The 17,702-nt window shown below is 42.2% G+C and overlaps 1 protein-coding gene across 1 annotated transcript in view; it reads right to left on the reverse strand.

Moving 5' to 3' along the window:
• LRRC1 (leucine rich repeat containing 1) overlaps nucleotides 1-17,702 on the reverse strand; it is a 70,685-nt gene that overhangs the window by 39,896 nt on the left and 13,087 nt on the right. Inside the window, exons 2-3 of the mRNA XM_048078036.2 lie at nucleotides 15,586-15,703; nucleotides 405-483 (exon numbers count right to left, since the gene is read on the reverse strand). Coding sequence (XP_047933993.1) covers nucleotides 405-483; nucleotides 15,586-15,703 — 197 coding nt within the window. The remainder of the gene's footprint in view (nucleotides 1-404; nucleotides 484-15,585; nucleotides 15,704-17,702) is intronic.

Consider the following 17,702-nt stretch of genomic DNA (forward strand, 5'->3'; position numbering starts at 1 on the left):
GCTTTAATCATTAGAAAAAGCCATTATCTGCAGCAGCTGATCTACAGTCTATTCCAAATTGTCAGGCACCTGGGTTTGTGCCAATGCATTCATGCTAACCATTGCCTTATCTCTCCCAAGTATGAGCGTGGTTATCCTACGCATTTAAGAGGAGAAATGAAAATTGAGAGAATCAGATTTACATTTTTCCTGGTTGGCTAACAAATTTCATCCCCTCCCAGTAAAGATGCACATCGCTTTTTAAATCTGAACTTCTGCTACAATCACTGCCAGAGACAGACGCTGTTGGCAAGATTTCATAGAGATGCTAGATCACAATTTTTAAGGGCTTATTTAAAATTGTAATTGTTACAGCAAGATTGTAATTCTGGTATGGCAAGTACTAAGAAGAAGGTGGAAATTACCTAGTCAGTGGATTCCCACTGAAATCTGCTACCTGTAGTGCTTTGCAGAATGAGATGCTTTCTGGTATTTCAGGAATATCTGCGGAAGAAAAAAAGGGAAAAAAAAACATCATCAACAACTGTACTGCATCTACACTGAAACTATTGCCTCATTACATTTGGTAACTTGCTACTGCAAGGAGTTATCTTGGTATCTTTCAAGACATTTCAACATGCAAGACTGTTTCATGTCCAAGTACTCGTACTTCAAATGAGAGCAAGAGCAACTAGCAGGGCAGAGTCATTTTGTGCTTTTTCAAATCCCACTTCCCCCTCCTGCTCCACATGCTTTTTACTGAACCTAAACTACTCACCTGTCCTTGGACTGATCTTTATCAGTCTCTGTCCAGAAAAAAAATTTAAAAAAAGATTCTCCACATCCTAAGACTGTTCTAAAGAACCAATTAAAGTCTGAACCTCTTGTAATTTGATCAATACACACCCACAATCTCTGCTGGCAGAAAGTACAGGGGGAGGGAAAATAAGGAAGGGAAGAAGAGAACATGCAAGTCTCTCTGCTCATAACACAGACGCATGGGAACAGAACCAGCCTTCCTCACAATAAAGACAGTTAATTTGAAAATATTATTCAAATTATTCAAACAACTGGTCCCATATAAGAGCTAGCATACTACTTCAAATTGCCAGAAACTAATCAGAGATATTCCTACGTGAAAACATTTTTTTTCAGATATGTTCAATATTACACATTTATCTAGTGAAGCTCGTCAATGCTATCTTAAAAATAAAATGCTGTTCTGGGCCTCTTACTTCCAGCTACATTTCTACGAGTAGCCTGTGGGCCCTCTGTGTAAGTCCTTGTTTATTGCCATCAAGATCCAGCAAGAATGGAACAAATACGCTTGGTTTCCTTGTTTAACGACTTAGATTGTTATGATTCACTTGGAAAGGAATTCAACAGAAAAGGCGGTAAATCTTAAAATAAAAATCAGTCTTGTGATCAGGTTTTCCTATTTCCATTCTTTCTACGGAGTATTACATCTATTCCCTCTCCCCTTCCTTCAATTCTCACCACAAATAATACTTCAGGAAATGTCTTCATAGATTTTCCCCATGTAAGTAGCACCACTGACTTCAGCAGCCATCAGTGACCTAAATACGCTGAAAAATATTTGGAAATTAGGTCTCTTCCTACCTAGCTGAGTAGCTCAGAATTGAACGCCTATGTATTTCATTCAGCTCTTCTCCCCCTGAGCAGCATGACGGGAGGCACAGCAGGAGGAAAGTACCTGCTCATCAGGCTCCATCTCCTGCCAGGTCATCTGAGCAAATGCGCTTGTTCTGACTCATTCCAACTCAGAACTGAATCCCAAACCAGTATGAACATCTCCCAGTCCCCCCCCATCACCAGGTGTGAATGGTCAACGAAGGGTTGGTACAAGAACATCTCCTGGGAACCCTCTTCTGTTTCTTAAGTGATTGGGAAGGGCTGGAGGGACGGAGGTGGACAGGCACCACCCAGCAGGTTTCACTGCATCCCAAGTGGTGCTCTCTGAAGTGCACAAGTCATCCCCTTCTCCCAGAGGAAAAATAAACTGTATCACAAACCCTAGTGCACCCTGCATATCCACCAGGCACAGGTCTGAAATTAGCCTAAGCAGTTATAAAGCCTAAGCAGGATAAACGATCCCTGAAGTTTACAAATAGCTCTGGAGTGGTCCATTCACCAACCCCAAAAACACACTGTGCCTTCACATGATGGATCCGCTGCAAGCATTACTAAATATCAAAACAATTTATGAACAACAGAGATGAACATCCACAGTGCAGCACATGGAACAACAACAAAGCTGCTCTTCCACAACACCAAACTGCAGGGCCAAAGCCGCTCAGTGCAAGGTTTACATGAAGTGGTACGCAAGGTACAAAGTTCACTTTACGGGGTGGTGAAGATATACTCCTTTTAAAACTACACAAAGCCTAAGGTCTGCCATTGGCACCAGCTCTCCCATACAAGAAAACAGATTATTTTAGAGACAAACTCCTGTCAGAGATGCTTTATATCTCTCACAAAACTCCTTCATAACAACTTGGATAACTGAGGGTAAACAGTTGATATTAGAAATCCAGTAACGGCAAGATAAATCATAGAAACACAGAATGGTTTGGGTGGGAAGGGACCTTAAAGATCATCTAGCTCCAAACCCCTGCCATGGGCAGGGACACCTCCCACCAGACCAGGTTGCCCAAAGCCCCATCCAGCCTGGCCTTGAGCACCTCCAGGGATGGGGCATCCACAGCTTCTCTGGGCAACCTGTGCCAGTGCCTCACCACCCTCTGAGTGAAGAATTTCTTCCTAATCTCTAATCTAAATCTACCCTCTTTTAGTTAAAGCCATTACCCCTTGTCCTATCACCACATTCCCTGACAAAGAGTCCCTCCCCAGCTTTTCTGTAGGCCCCCTTTAGGTACTGGCAGGCCTCTAAGGTCAGAGTGAAACATTAGGCCTTTAAGGTTAGAAAGGATGGGTAAAACGTAGTCCTCAAATCACGGTTTAAGAAGAGATTGCTCCTCTGTAGCGGTTCGCCTCACAAAAAGACAAATCTGTCCTGCCAAAGGGCCATGAAGGAGCCTGCAAAAACGGGCAGGGAGCTGTGGTGTCATGGCTCAGACACCTGTACAGGGGACATCAGGCAGAGGAGGAAGCAAGCCTCGTGGTCAGGCTCCTCAAGCTTCATGGGTTTCGCTAATCTGTGCCCAGCCAGAATACATTTCAGTGACACAGTCGGTGAGCAGATTCTTCACCAAGAACTTTGGAAGCAACCACAAACCTACTTCAGGAGGAGCCACAAGAGCTGCTGAATGCAAAGGAGGGACACCTGGAATGAGCAGCCTGTGTCAAAGTGCCACAAGCACACCCATCTCTGCTGACCTTTCTTCTGAGTCAAAAGCTCACACTTTGTCCCTACCATAGGAAAGGACTAAACAGCTACGAATATTGACTTCTAAATAACCATAAGGAGAAAAAAAAAAAATAAACCCACATTAACATTGCCAGATTAAATGATGAGCGTGCAATAAATTCTGTGATAAAGTGATAAACTGTTGCAACACATGAAATACTTAAAACTATTTGCATGCCACTAATACTCCATAAAGTAAAAGCACTGAAGTCATTGCAGGGGTGCTCTGTCTGGCAAAGCAGATGGCAAGTGATTTTATTTTTTAAGAATAAATAAATAAATAAAAAGAACACCAAAAAAAAACACCACCCACACGCTCATGTAAAAAGCATTCACTTTTAAAAGGGTGCTCTAAAGGAACTCAAACAGTACACAGACCTGGAAACTTTCCCCTTCCCTATATGCGATACATGAAATCAAAACAAAATCAAAATTGCACTTACAGACACAGACAGCAAAGGTTTTATTCATTCCAATCCTCGATGCGAGCACTGTCTGTATAAGACTGAATTTACGCTAATGGATTATTGACGACAAAGGTCCTACATACACTCAACAGACATTGGAACCTCTACCTGCATTGCAGCAGTGCGAAACACCGATACTGAGAGCCCTGTTTATCAGCACTAAGTACAGAAATTTGTCATTCACTGTCTATTTATTCTTCCTACCATCCTCCTCTGGATAAAATAGCTGGAAATTAACAGAAAAGCAGTGGCTCACTTCTCCTGTTTTTTAATATCTTTCTCTCTCTTCTTACCCTCTCCCCCTCCCCACATCAAAATTATACTTAACATTAGCCTTAACTAGTTCAGAGCAGTTCTTTGTATTGAACTACAAGAACCCATGTAATATTTGTCACTGCCTTATGAGTCCTGAAATGGACATTGCTATTTTGAAGCTTCACAGGACTCTAAATAACTTGTGTCTTTGCAACCAAGCCAGTGTCCACAACTTTTATACATGCATATATGCACACAGAAACACACCTTTCAGATATAGATGCACACTTGCTGTGTGAATCCTTCCCCTGGATTAAACAAAAAACAACCCAAAAAAAAGCTCAAGTAATTATTTGAATTTGTTTTGAAAATACATATATATATACACACACACAAAACATATAAAGCAGAATATAAACTTAAATTTTTGATGATGACACAGTTTCTGAAACTAATCACACTACTGACTTCCTCTACCAATATGTGGTTTCATTGTCATACTGTAAATAATTTCTTTTCTACTACTATATAATGGGCTACAGGGAAAAGAAAAAACAACAACAAAATACATTCTCAAACCAAACTATTTTTATACCCTCCTTGTTTTACAAGGCTTGGGTATTATCTACAATAACAGTTAAGTATCTGAGCTAAGTAAAAATTACTCCAGCATATGATACTACTTGCAAAAAAGCAGCATGGACACTGTAGCTTGTATGTGTTTGCAAATGACAAAATCTGTTTTGAAAGTAAAGTGTGCTTTCCCAGTCTATTTATTCCAGACTATGAAATCATTACAAGAGCAGAAATCTTCAATAAGAAAGTGTAATAGATACAAGAAAAAAGGGAAATCCCCCACCACCACCACGATACCTTCATTATTCTTTTTTCTCCTCTACCTAACAGACAAAGGACAGACAAAAATTCAGTGCCTCTCTTTGAGCTGAGTTTCATTATACTTTTAGTAAGTAAAACATGGTTGAAAAATGAAGATTACAGAAATTTATCAGGCAAAACACAACTGAGTTATGACAGTATCACTACATGGGAAGACAACTATAGCATTGTTTTGAATAAATGACCTCAGAAGAAGAAAGGCAAGGAGCAGTTTAGTATATGACAAAAATTCTGGGGTGATTGTTTTATAGCAAAGGAGATGATCGTCCATAATAGAAGCATTGGCATAATCAACTGAAATGCAACACAGGATATTAAAATACGTAAAGAAGTCCTTCTGTCTCTTGATGGATTAAGCAGCTTTTGCCATTACTGTTTACTACTAGATTTTGCTACAGACATTATCACACACATCTCTGCCAATATTAGCAGCAATAAGGTTGAATGCTGTTCTTGCCACTGCTGGATAACCAACTCAAATCCTACTTAAATATCTAGGATTCTTCTAATACCACATACTGGTGAATGCTCCACATTTACAGGATGCCCCAGATGTTCTGGCATACAGATTGTGCAGCATTGCTAATAATAAAGCTATAAACCAAGCATAAGCCCTGTGACGTATGACAATACAAATACAGTGGCAGCAAAAAGTCATGCCAGCAAAGCAGATGAAAAAAAAATCAAGCTTGGCAGTCGTGTACATAAGAGGGTGTATACATATATACACACACATATTTCTGCTCAAGATACCTCTTCAGATATTTATCATTCTAGTTTGCACAAGAACTTGTGGTATCAGGTAATGATCTTTCAAGCACCGTACACATGACTTAAGAATCAAGTGTGATAGTAGGGAATTCTGTACTGCCTGAATGAGAAAATTATTTCCGAATATCCTTATGTTTGGTGCTAATCTATATATGATGAAGATTTTTACAACAGTAACATGCCTCAATCCCCTTTCCCTCTCTTCCCTTCCTCTGACGACTGCGAAGGTGAGGGGGAGGCAGCCTTCATTTTAAACTGATAAAACCTTTCATATGGAGCATTTTTACAGCACTTTTCTATAAAATTTCAAAATATATATTCTTTTCTCTACCAAAAGCCTACATGTCCAGCATTCTTTACATATTCTGTAACAGAGAACATAATTTCTGATACCTGGTACCTAGGCCGCAGCCTGGCATGGCGCCCTGCCAGGAGTGCTGCACGCCCCCCAGCAAAGGGAACCCCACAGACTGGCCTAGGCTGTCAGAACAGAAGGCCCACACTACCTTACATAGCCTGCATAACGCTTAGTGATTGCTAAATCATTACTGTATTGAAGAGTTTATGCCAATTTTTTGCCCAGTAAGGCCACTCCAGACCATGAACCAACGCAGCACTATCCCTCAGGGGACAGATAACCAGACCACATACAACCAGTTTGATACATGGAAGAATTTTCCCCCTGCCTCCTCTTGAGTATATACTATAGTGTCGTATAATATGCATATGTTACATGCACACATTAAAGGTCCAGATAGCCCATTAAATCATGAAGCACTACGGTGCTTGAAGGATTCAGGAGTCTCGAGGCTCTGCTGTCATTTCCAGGGGGTCCCTGCTGCCATCCATGGCACAGAGGCACTCGGAGAAGCCTGGCTTGAGTGAGCTGAAGCTTGCCCTCATAGAAGTCCTCCCTTCCCGCTCACCACCTCCTCCACCTTCTAAACTGAGGAGGAAACTATCCACTTAGTGAAATGCCTTGCAAGAAGGAATTTGTGCTGCAAGTATTTATTTGTCTTTGCAAAGGGCTCTTCAGCCGCAGAGCCCAGCTGAGGAGGTTGGTACCTCACAGAGGTCACCATCACATCCCCCACCTCTCCCAGGGCAGCGACCTGTGGCTCCCAGGGGGTCTGCTTCCTCAGGGGGCTGGAGGAGGGTTAATGCCCCCTCTACTTCCACTCTGAGATCATGGCATGCACCATGATGTGTCAGGCTTTCTCCTTGTTTTCTGTTCCGAAAGCCAGAAGGTTTTGCTGCTAGCCCCGAAGGCTGAAGTAATCAACCTCTTTACCTAAAGTGTTACAATTTCTGGGACAAAATGTGACAGGAGTCGTTGTTCTTGCAAAGACTATTACGATTAAGTGGCTCTTGTACAGGTTGTAACATTTTCCTCTTCAAACTCTAAGGCGGAGGATACACAAAGAACAGATTGCTCTTTTAAGAGCCGCCTTCACAGCTTTACAGAAAATACACAAACAGGTTCAGGTTGGGTTTTCTCAACCAAATCCCTTACCGTATAATTAACAAGAAACTGAAGTGAGGTAAGTATATCCCTTCCTCCTCCTCCTCCTGGTTTCTGTACACTTCCCTTTTTCAAGGGAGGAGTGGAGCAGGAAAAAAAAAATGTTCACAAAAGACCATTTTACAGATACATAGATAGTAGGCATGTTACTTAAGAAACAACTGTGTAAAGACTTAAAAGTGAGCTGTTTTTTGAATAGCTAGCCTGTGGTAAATCAACAGCCCGTCCTTCTCAGCTGCAGAAACAAGCACAAACATAGGATCACGAGCTGCTAATTGTAAACATAAGGAAAAGGGCCAGGGAGAAAGCTCAAAGATTAGAGCACAGGGAAACAGCAGGTCCAGGTGAATTAAGTGGAACAGCCAGAGTTCAGCAAGGAATTTGGGCCTTCTATCTTTCAGTAGCACTTAACCAAAAAGAGAGAGAGTTAAACAAGGCTAGGACACATTTTTATGAAGATTTCTGTCTTGGACTTCATGGCTAGCAAGAATTAAATACTTAAGAAAAAAATAGCATTCTACCTATGAAGCTGTGGATGACAGATACTGCGTAAGCATTGCAACAGCGAAGTTGCACGTTTATTGGATCAATTCTTCAGTAACTTTATGGTCATCACATCTAACCTTCCTTAAAAAAACTCCACGTAACACTGCAAAAAAAGAGCTAGCAAAGCCTGTTTGCAGATTGTAATCTAGATTACAGATCATAAAAATGACAAAGAAAATTGAAGTATTTAGTTTACGTCACTCCCATATGAACTGATGTTTAATGCTTGACCAAAGGTTTCTGTCTCTAACTCTTTCCTGCTGATTTCAAAAAATAAATAAATAAATAAGTAAATAAATATAAAAAACTTCAAAATCATCCACAGCCTTCTCTTGAATTTGGATCAAGTCAAGTACTGGGATGAAAATTGCTAGATACGTACACACGTACTTCAGCATGCTTCCCCTAGAAAAACAGCTAAATCTGGCAGAATATGCCATGACAGAAAAATCACTGTGTTGGAAAAAATCTACTTTTCTGTAATCCATTTAGAAATAACACTTTCTAAACTTCCCTAATTAGATCATTCTATCATGAGACTTCACTTATCTTCTTTCCCAATCACAGCCAGCACTTGCCATTTCTTTTCTTTCCCCTTCCCTGACAGGCTTTCTTCACTGACTAGGTAGGGTCTTGTCTCTCTCACCTTGCAAAGCTCACCTCCTCCTCCTGCAACTTACAGGCATCACATTCATCTCAATTTTAGCAACAGAGATTCACAAATTCCAACTTGCACATCACTTCTTCAAAGTGAGCAAGAATTTCTACACGTCTATGGGGTTCAGCAGTGCTCCACATCTGAAAGCAGTTTGCAGTAGACGTTTTTCTTCCCTAGTACTCTTCTTTGTGTATCGATCCCTAAATTTCACATTTAAAACATGAAGATGATACTGTGTTTTAAACAGTATCTTTAAACTAACTTCAAGAGAGGTGTGGGAGATAATACAAGAAAATATGTCACTAGAAATTAGTATTAACACGCACACAACTGCCAGCAAGCAACCACTTGAAAGAGTGAAAAATTCTGTTTTCTGCTAGTCTGCAACAAGGGAGCCTTACCTTTCTTAGCACACACACAAATATAAGTCGCTAGCCTGACGTAGGCTAAGGTTTTTCGTCACCTGCAGTAGTGTTTTGCCACTACACAAGCAACAATAGTCTCTGATGGGATATCCCTTGGTTTTCAGGTGTTCACAATGAGTGTTACAGTGAGAGCATTCATAGGATGCTTTCTTGTATCAGGTAAGAACCATCTACGGCAGGAAGTGGAGAGCAAGTCTTTAAGTGTTCACCTGAACAGAGAGCAGCTCTGAAGGTGAAAAAGAAGCCTACCAAATCTAGCAGCCACTTATTTTAACAAAAAAAATATCCATTTGCAAACTCTACTGCCTCACCACACATCTTGTTTCCATCTTTTTCTTTCTCATCCACCAAGCAAGTGTCAATTTAAATGTACTTCCCAGCAGTCTGGGTTTTACCATTTACTGCCAGCATTGTACCAGCACATTTGTGATGGGGCAGCTGGTGCCAGCCCAAGAGGGAGGTGGCTTCATGGAGGAGGTCTCGTTCAGATGCTGGAGAAGCGCAGCACAGGCAGACAGAGAGAAATCTGAGGTTAGACCAGAGGTCAAAAGGCAGCAGCTGGTAGATGAGGGAGCGTAGCCTGAGTGGAACTGCAGGACAGGATCAGAAGCCTTAGAGTGCTTCTGCCTAATTAGCTTATGTTCTCACTGTTAAATGGCCTGGTCACCAGCCCAGGCTGTACTGAAACAAGTGTTCAAGCCCTTTCCTCTCAGTCAGTACCTCTAGTCTGAAAACACTGGTTATCTTGCTTTTTTTGTGGGGATACTTACCCATTTTACGAGCAGAAGGAAGATAATTCTAGAGAAGGGATGACAGGTGTGTATTCGATAGCAGACAGCTGAATTAAAAGGGAAAGCATGGGTGTGCATGCTGCAATACAAGTGAGTGAGATGACACTGAGAGAAAGTGAAGCACGGATTACACACCGCTCTCCTGCTGCATTAACTGACACTGTACATCAGCTACCTGTGCTCCAGAAGCACCCTAAGGAAGCTTTAAAATACTTCTTTGAATAAACGTACATATCATGCAGCATGCAATGAATGTGGTGTTCCGAGGATGACTAAGACCTGCAAACGGACTTTTAATTAGACCGTAAAGCAACTGAAAAGAATAAACTTTTCGAATACAAAGCAGTAATATCAAACTGCTTGCAACTGAAAATGGAGTTTAAATACTGCTGCTCTTGATTTCTGAAACTACAATAATAACTGACGACAGTATCAACTAAAAATGTCCAAGTCTACAAATATAATGCGTTTTGGAAGGAGGAAAACGTAAAATAAGGCTCACTGCATTTGGGACAATGGCTTGCAGCTGCCAGAAGTTGACCTGAGGGATGTTGGGCACTGATCAGACTGTCAGCCTTCAGCAGCAGTAGCTCTCTCCTCACACCACAGTGTTACTACTATTTAGATGCTTCTGAGGAACCATTTCTACTCCTAGGGTAATCCTGAAGCAGCATATTTATCGTTTGTGAAACATGCAATTATTTGCACAGAAGCGGTAGCATATTTGCCATAATGTGGCAACTGTGTTGAGACAGGATTTTCGGAATGCAGATCCTGATTTCATGACGCTTGTATCCAAAACAACTGTACTCTCTGTAGTCATGAGCTCAGTTTAACCAGAAACTGCAGAAATGGGTAGTAACTAATATATAGCCAGAGTCTGTCTCTACAGTACATATCCAAGCACCCACATTGAACTGAAATATTATTATTATTAAGTGATATCAAAGCAAAGAACCATTTTGAGATTCTGGTACCAAGCACCATGCTGAGTCAAACATGGCTTGACAAGGCCTGCCCACACAGATTTCTTTAGTAGCTGCCACAGCAAACCTATCACTCCTCGGTTCACCACGTAACCGATCACAGCTCCACGGAGACCAGTCAGAAGCAGAACCAGCAAAAACCCACTACAAAGGTTTTAAGAAGAAAAAAAAAATAATAATAATCCCAAACTCCACACTACGTAAATTACTAAGAGAAAGTATGCGGGGTAGGAACTTCCTTCAGACAAAAATACTACAAATAAGTTAACACCTGTGGGGCGTTTTAAGGAATATTCAACATGACAAAAACATATCCGTGGAATCTAGGGGATTTAATACTTATCAAAGGCAAACAAATAAAAACACATTCTTGTAGAAGAGGGACAATAAAAAGGAATGCACCATGTCTGCAACAGTACAGCACACACACATGGCATGCATAATCCCAAATATCAGCATGCATTACGTTAACTACAGAAACTTCGTGCTGCACCCCTCCTGTCTGGAAGAAGCTACAAAACAAGAAAAGCCATTAACATTTTAATGAATCTGGGATGGCAGGGCCCTAAGCTCTACGAATTTAGCCCCCAAGGGATTCTGCGGGGGATTTTGCAGAAAAGGGGGGTGGGGAGCCGCTGCAGGAAACCTCTGCGGGAGGAACAGCATGGGCAGCAAGCAGCCTGCTGCACTTCCAAGGGATTTCAAAAAAGAAGCACTGGAGTGAGGGAAGCTCAAGCGCAGCGCCTGCTGAGGCTCCAAGGAAAAGCTGCAGAAATTTCATAGCATCTTTCTTCCTCGGGATTGTACTTTTCTCAATCACAGGGTCTTCAGAGACTGAGAGCTTGTCCTGAGTGCTGTGGGAAAACAGCACACGCACATTTCTTATTCTGCCTAGAGCAGGATCTCTCCTGTACCACGCAGAGCAAAGACTTGCTCTGAAACTCGATGCAAAGCACAGGAGCCCTGCCCAAACTACGTACGTTTGCTTCAGCAACCCCAAGTTCACCAGCGAGGTGAGAATCCTGGATGGGATTTACCTAACTGTGAGGAGGCTGAGGGAACCAGCAGACACCTCAGACACCCAGCAGTTGAGCAGCAGGGTCCCGTGCCTCAGAAGATGCTACAGGGAACACTCCTAGTCTCAGACACACTCTGCCAGCAACCCAAAAGCTCCAGCATCCGCTGTCAAATCCCGTAAGTCAGCTTTCCTCAGCTTCAGACCCGGTACATCTGCTTTTTGAACAACCTGAGACCTAGGGGCAGAGATGAAGTGCATGCCAAAGAACCTTCAAAGTGTTCACCCTCGCTGTGATGTTCATTCAGCACAGCCTTCCTCTGCCCTCTGATATTCCCATCTTCGATTCACCCATTCAGCCTTTGCTCAAATACCAGCCTCATCCGGACCAGAAAAGCATGGTGGGGATGCTTCCTATGAAACCTACATGAACACATCCTCACAGAGGAGTAAGAAATAGCATCAATCAAGGAAAAGTTTAAGATCACACAGCTCCTAGCCTTCTCCAAACCCTCTTCCTTCTGCACTCTGCTGTCTCGCCTTATTGTCACCAGACCTCCCTCATGTACACCACCCCACAACAACAGAACATCAAGTTTACACCTGCTGAAGATTCTCAAGTTTTATTTTGAAGGAGTTTTGTAGTCCTATATTCACTCATTAACCAAAAACTGCTTAAAAGATTAGCTGTAGCACATTCTTACCACACATGAACGTGTCTTGGGCATTTTAAAACATCTGGGAATCTAAGAAAGCCACACTCCAAGAGTTCACAGAATCACAGAATTGTCTAGGTTGGAAGAGACCTCCAAGGTCACCTAGTCCAACCTCAGCCCTAACACTAACAAGTCCTACACTAAACCATATCACTAAGGGCTACATCTAAACGTCTTTTAAAGACCTCCAGGGATGGTGACTCAACCACCTCCCTGGGCAGCCCATTCCAATGCCTAACAATCCTTTCAGTAAAGAAGTTCTTCCTAACATCCAACCTAAAACTCCCCTGACGCAACTTTAGCCCATTCCCCCTCGTCCTGTCACCAGGCACGTGGGAGAATAGACCAACCCACACCTCTCTACAGCCTCCTTTAAGGTACCTATAGAGAGCGATGAGGTCTCCCGTGAGCCTCCTCTTCTCGAGGCTAAACAACACCAGCTCCCCGTTCATTTTTACTGAGGGCCCACGATCTAGAGCTACACTTAGAGAATGTAATGCTGCACTGCACAGGCATCCAGAGCTGGCCCCGAAGGGTCAGCAGGGATCCCACTGGAGGGGAATCGACCCACCTTCCTCATCACTGCACAGAACACAGCGGGCCACGGCTGGAAGCATCCCAAAGTTCAGCCATCCGACATACGCACCAGCTCACGCAGCTTCCGAGATCACACGCAGACCAAAGGATTAGAAGGCAATGAGAAAGGAGGGCATGTTACTATTTTACTAAGAGGGAAATGGAAGCACTTTGTTTATTCAAAAGCCTTTCGTCCTCCTCCTTTGATGAGAGGTTAAAATATAGAGGGCTACTCCTCACACAGATCACTAAATGAATTTATATTTGCATTTTTAAGCTCTTGAGGAAACAGAATGGCCAGAACTGAAAGCAATTAGTACAGCGAACCAGACAGCTAAAACAACAAAAAACACAGAACAATGATCTCTTATTTCCCAAGTTCAGATGTCACCATCACGCTTTCCTATTCATGCCGCATACTGAATTTTGAAAAGCTGGGCTGTTTTTCCGTGCCTGAAAGGAATACAAAGAGTTCTCATTTTTTTCCCTAAATAGTTTTTTAATTAGAAAAACAGAAACTGATGAAGTGCAAACCAGGGAACAGGAGAAATCTTTGGCAGGTTGCGAATCTAACATATTGGAAGTTGGGTTCTAAATACAAAGCTAAGAAACAAAAATATTATAATAGCCAAAATCTCATGTGAGAATTTCCCCCTGCAGCATCACATATGGTGTGTGTTTTGCCTTTTAATTTGGAGAGCCAAAGGAGTTGTGAGACAACCAAAAAAAGACTAAACAGTGGAAAGTAACATCAGCCTTCTTCTGCAGCGGACCCCTGTATCACCTCACGGGGCGTTTTGTTTTCAGTTTGAGTCGTGTAGTATCTGAAACGTGATTAAGCACAGGACAGCAGTATCAGTCACCTTCTGTAATGAACCACGGAGAAGAATAAGCAACGCAATAAAATGCATGATTAACATTGGACTTTGGACATCGCAAAGAAATTGCTTCCTGCAACCTGCATTAGCCCAACACATCACTTTAGAAAACACTTCCTGGTGCAGTAACTTCTAATGACACATGCATCTACCCAACCATAAATGTTCACACCATCTGTTCTTGTTACAGTTCAGCTCTCAAGCCAACTTTCAAGTCAGGCTGACAATAGTTCACATGGCTCTGATCCATCAGCTCTTTTGCAGCTAGTTATTCATTGGCAAAAAGAGTTACTAAGCCAACACAGTATTTCCTTTTATAAGATCTGTCATAGACAGCACCCATCTCAGCCAAACCCAGTAGCCAAAATACTGCGTCAGTTAATTCTCATGTATTTCTAAAATATTTTAACTAATGTGTCTCTTCTGTTTCTTAGGTGATTTCTTTCCAGTTTTCTTCTTTTATGAGGTTTGCAAATGTGCATAACATTATATGGTTCACAGGTTTTTTTTTAGACACTGCCTAGAGTCTCATTATGCTTCATCAGATTACCAGATTGCATTAGAAGCACCAAACAAATACAAAGGAAAGATGCAAAATTCCAATAGTTACAGGAAGGCGAGGTGACCACTGAATATTCTTTGGCAGCACAGAGTCAACGTGATGTTGAACTGTCACAAGAAAAGGCTTCCCAATGCATTATTTTTTCTCCTAATATTCAGTTACATCCCTCACTTATTTACAAGGCTGCACAGCCTTGGTCTCTCCCTCCCCCCTCCGTCACACCTCAGAGAGCATTCTGTGCATACCCACTGAATGTACGGAGGCAGAAATAGCTGACAGTTGCTCTAATTTGGTAACGCTGATTCGCTTTTTCTAGACCACTGGGTCATAAGGCTGCCTAAAGGTGACCCACCAGGCCCGAACTTCTTTCGGAATGGCTAAGTTCACCAGGTCACCAAAAAAATAAAGGGGGGGAGGAGGTCAAAACCCAAGCTGATTTCATTCCATCACGGCTTAAGACACTATAAGAGCAGCAGCAAACTTTACAACAGAGTGGTAAATCCACATGGTTTCCAACAACAACAGATTTTAAAATACAGTTTCTCCCAGCATCCTTTTCTGAATTTCTCTCTGCAAGTGATAAGATTGATTTTTCTTCCAGAAGCAAAACTAGAAATACAAGCACTCTGCCTCTTGCTAATCACAGGTAAAGAGGACAGCAGAAATACAGAACTCAACTTCTAACCTAGAGGCACTCTTTTTTGGGCAGACAGGAGCTTTATTCTTTCAACCTCTTTTTCTTAAATTCTAGGCATTTGGAGAGCTCAGGGAAAATTTCTTTCCCTGAGCTCTCCAAATGCCTAGAATTTAAGAAAAAAGAGGTTAAACATAGTGACAGATACACATAAAAACAGGGCATTCCTCAAATTGGAAAATAAGGCAAAGCATTCCTTAAATTGGAAAATAAGGCAAACTCTCAGAACAGCAAAACTACAGTTAAGCATTATCTTTTTACTGTATTTCTACCACTGCCTCTCCTCTGCTCATTCCCTCCTTCCCATCTTGAACTACAGGCAGATCCATGCATTACACAGAAGAGCATTCTGCAGGACGTAGATAGCAGCTTCAGAGACAGAAAAACCCTACTAATCCAGCTTTGTAGATCACATCATGTGACAGTATAAAAATCAAACAACTTAACTTTGTAACTTACCATTTCGAGATAAATCAAGTTCCACCAGCTGCATGAAGTTTGCTATTTCTGGAGGAAGTCGCTGGATTTCATTATCACTAAGTCCAAGTTTCCGTAACTTCACAAGTTGGAAGAAAGGCTGAAAGAAAAAAATAACATGTCAGAAGATATTCATAAAACTCACACACAAACCTGATAAACAACAGCACGATGTATAAGTTAAACTGGAAGCTGTTTACAGAATTTGAGCTGAAGTTATTGCTCAAAATCAGTTATGCAGACCTCTTTCAGAACTGCATCAGAAGGAACATTTTATTTTCTACATGCAAACACTGTATCTGTAAAGCCAGCTATTGAAGATCACAGCAGACAGACACTAGTGAAATCCAGAGTGCCTGCTTCAACATCATTAACGGGGTGAAGTTACCCATCAGGGTAATTGAAAGCATCCTAATTACACACCGGGGTCACCGGGAAGTTAATGCACACAGACACTCTACAGGATGATCCAGAAAACCCACACAGAGGGGCTGCCAAGGTCTTAGCAGGCGAGCACAATAACCAGCTAGGTTACAGAGCTGGCCTCCCCCAGGAATACTTTCCTTCCAGCCTCATAAATCCCATGTTCCTGTCTGCAGACCGGCCCAGTTTCAGAAGGACTAATGAAAGTTGTGTGTGATGCACCTGATTTCAAGTCTCTGCAGCATGAGGAGGAGCTAAAGCATGCAAGTGGCATCTTCAGTGCCAGGCTGCTGCCCAGGAGCAGGCACTGCTCCTCGGGTCAACCTTTACAGGGCACGGATCAGGTGCTAGGAGCAGCTGGTGGCTGAAAAGCAAAATGGGCTTTAAAAAGCTACGAAGATGTAGGCGTCCCTCGGACAGGCTGAGGGCCCTCACCTCACCACAGCCTTCCTCTCTTCAAGCTAGGCACTTGGCTGAGAGTGACTGCAAGCAGTGGGGATTTGGGCAGCACCCAGTGCTGTTACACACACATAGTCTTGACCACGACTGGCTGGACTCCTCGTATTTTGAGGGTTTGGGGCCTCTGGGCTGCACAGGCATTTTTACACAGCACTCAGAGCCTGCCCATCCCATCCACTGGCAGCACGCGTGCACGCCTGCACCCTTGTGCTCTCTTCCCCTCTGGAAACTTCTGGGGCAACAGGAAGATGCTAGCAGGTTTTGGGTATCAGCTTCTGTTTAATCATCTAAAATCCATTCTTGGAAATTAGCGCCTTTTTTTTTTTTAAGGTGCTGTAAGTGAGTTTTCTGACTATCAGCCAATTCTACCTTAAATCGCCTTGACAAGGGGCAGTAAGACAGGCACCTTACTAGGATACAAGGCAAAAGACAGTCTTCTGAATCTGTTATTATGGTACAGGTTTTCAATCTTAGTTTGAGTGCCCTATGCCCAAGATCATAAATCAGGTTTTAATTATAAGACTTTGCAACCCCAGCACAGTTTCAATACACATTTTTGTTCCTTGTCTCAGAAAAACAGAACGTGATTGAAATAAATGTTTTCCTTCAAAACCATGGCTTCCTTGCAGGGATTAAAAAGGACAGAGCTCTGAAAAGTTTCTAAACACTCAGCAAGCAGAAGGTGCGCTAGATGTGAGCAGGATAATTAAAAGGCATTTTGAGAACGGCACTCCTCCCCTGAAAGCATTAAAGGCTCTGATAACGGCATTAAAATTTTAAGTGGAAGATGAAACGTAGAATTGTAAGCAATTTTAAGCTCTATAAAAATGTGTTACAATTAAAATAGACACAAATCTGTTTCTTTTTTTTTAATCCTTCTTTGTCCTCGCCAGATCCCTAACTGCATTTTCCTATCACGAACGTATTATCTTCTAAAACAACTGCACCCCTTTTGCTAAATACTTGTTAATACGACAAAAGCAAGAATCCATCAACAGCCGAGAAAAGCACTTAAAGATACTTTTGTTAAAATACAGGAGTACATCCCACAGAGGAGATCCTAATCCATCCCAGCGCTGGCCAAAATAAATACTCGGCAAAAAGCACCGCCAAGGTGTCTCACTGCAGAGATTTTCCCAGGCACTTTGCAGCTGCTGACCTACAGACCAGTTACAAACGCTGCTGCGCTGATACCAGCCTTCTCCGTAAGCACCAGT

The sequence above is a fragment of the Anser cygnoides genome, chromosome 3, assembly GCF_040182565.1.
Source record: "Anser cygnoides isolate HZ-2024a breed goose chromosome 3, Taihu_goose_T2T_genome, whole genome shotgun sequence".
NCBI classification, from domain to species: Eukaryota; Metazoa; Chordata; class Aves; order Anseriformes; family Anatidae; genus Anser; species Anser cygnoides.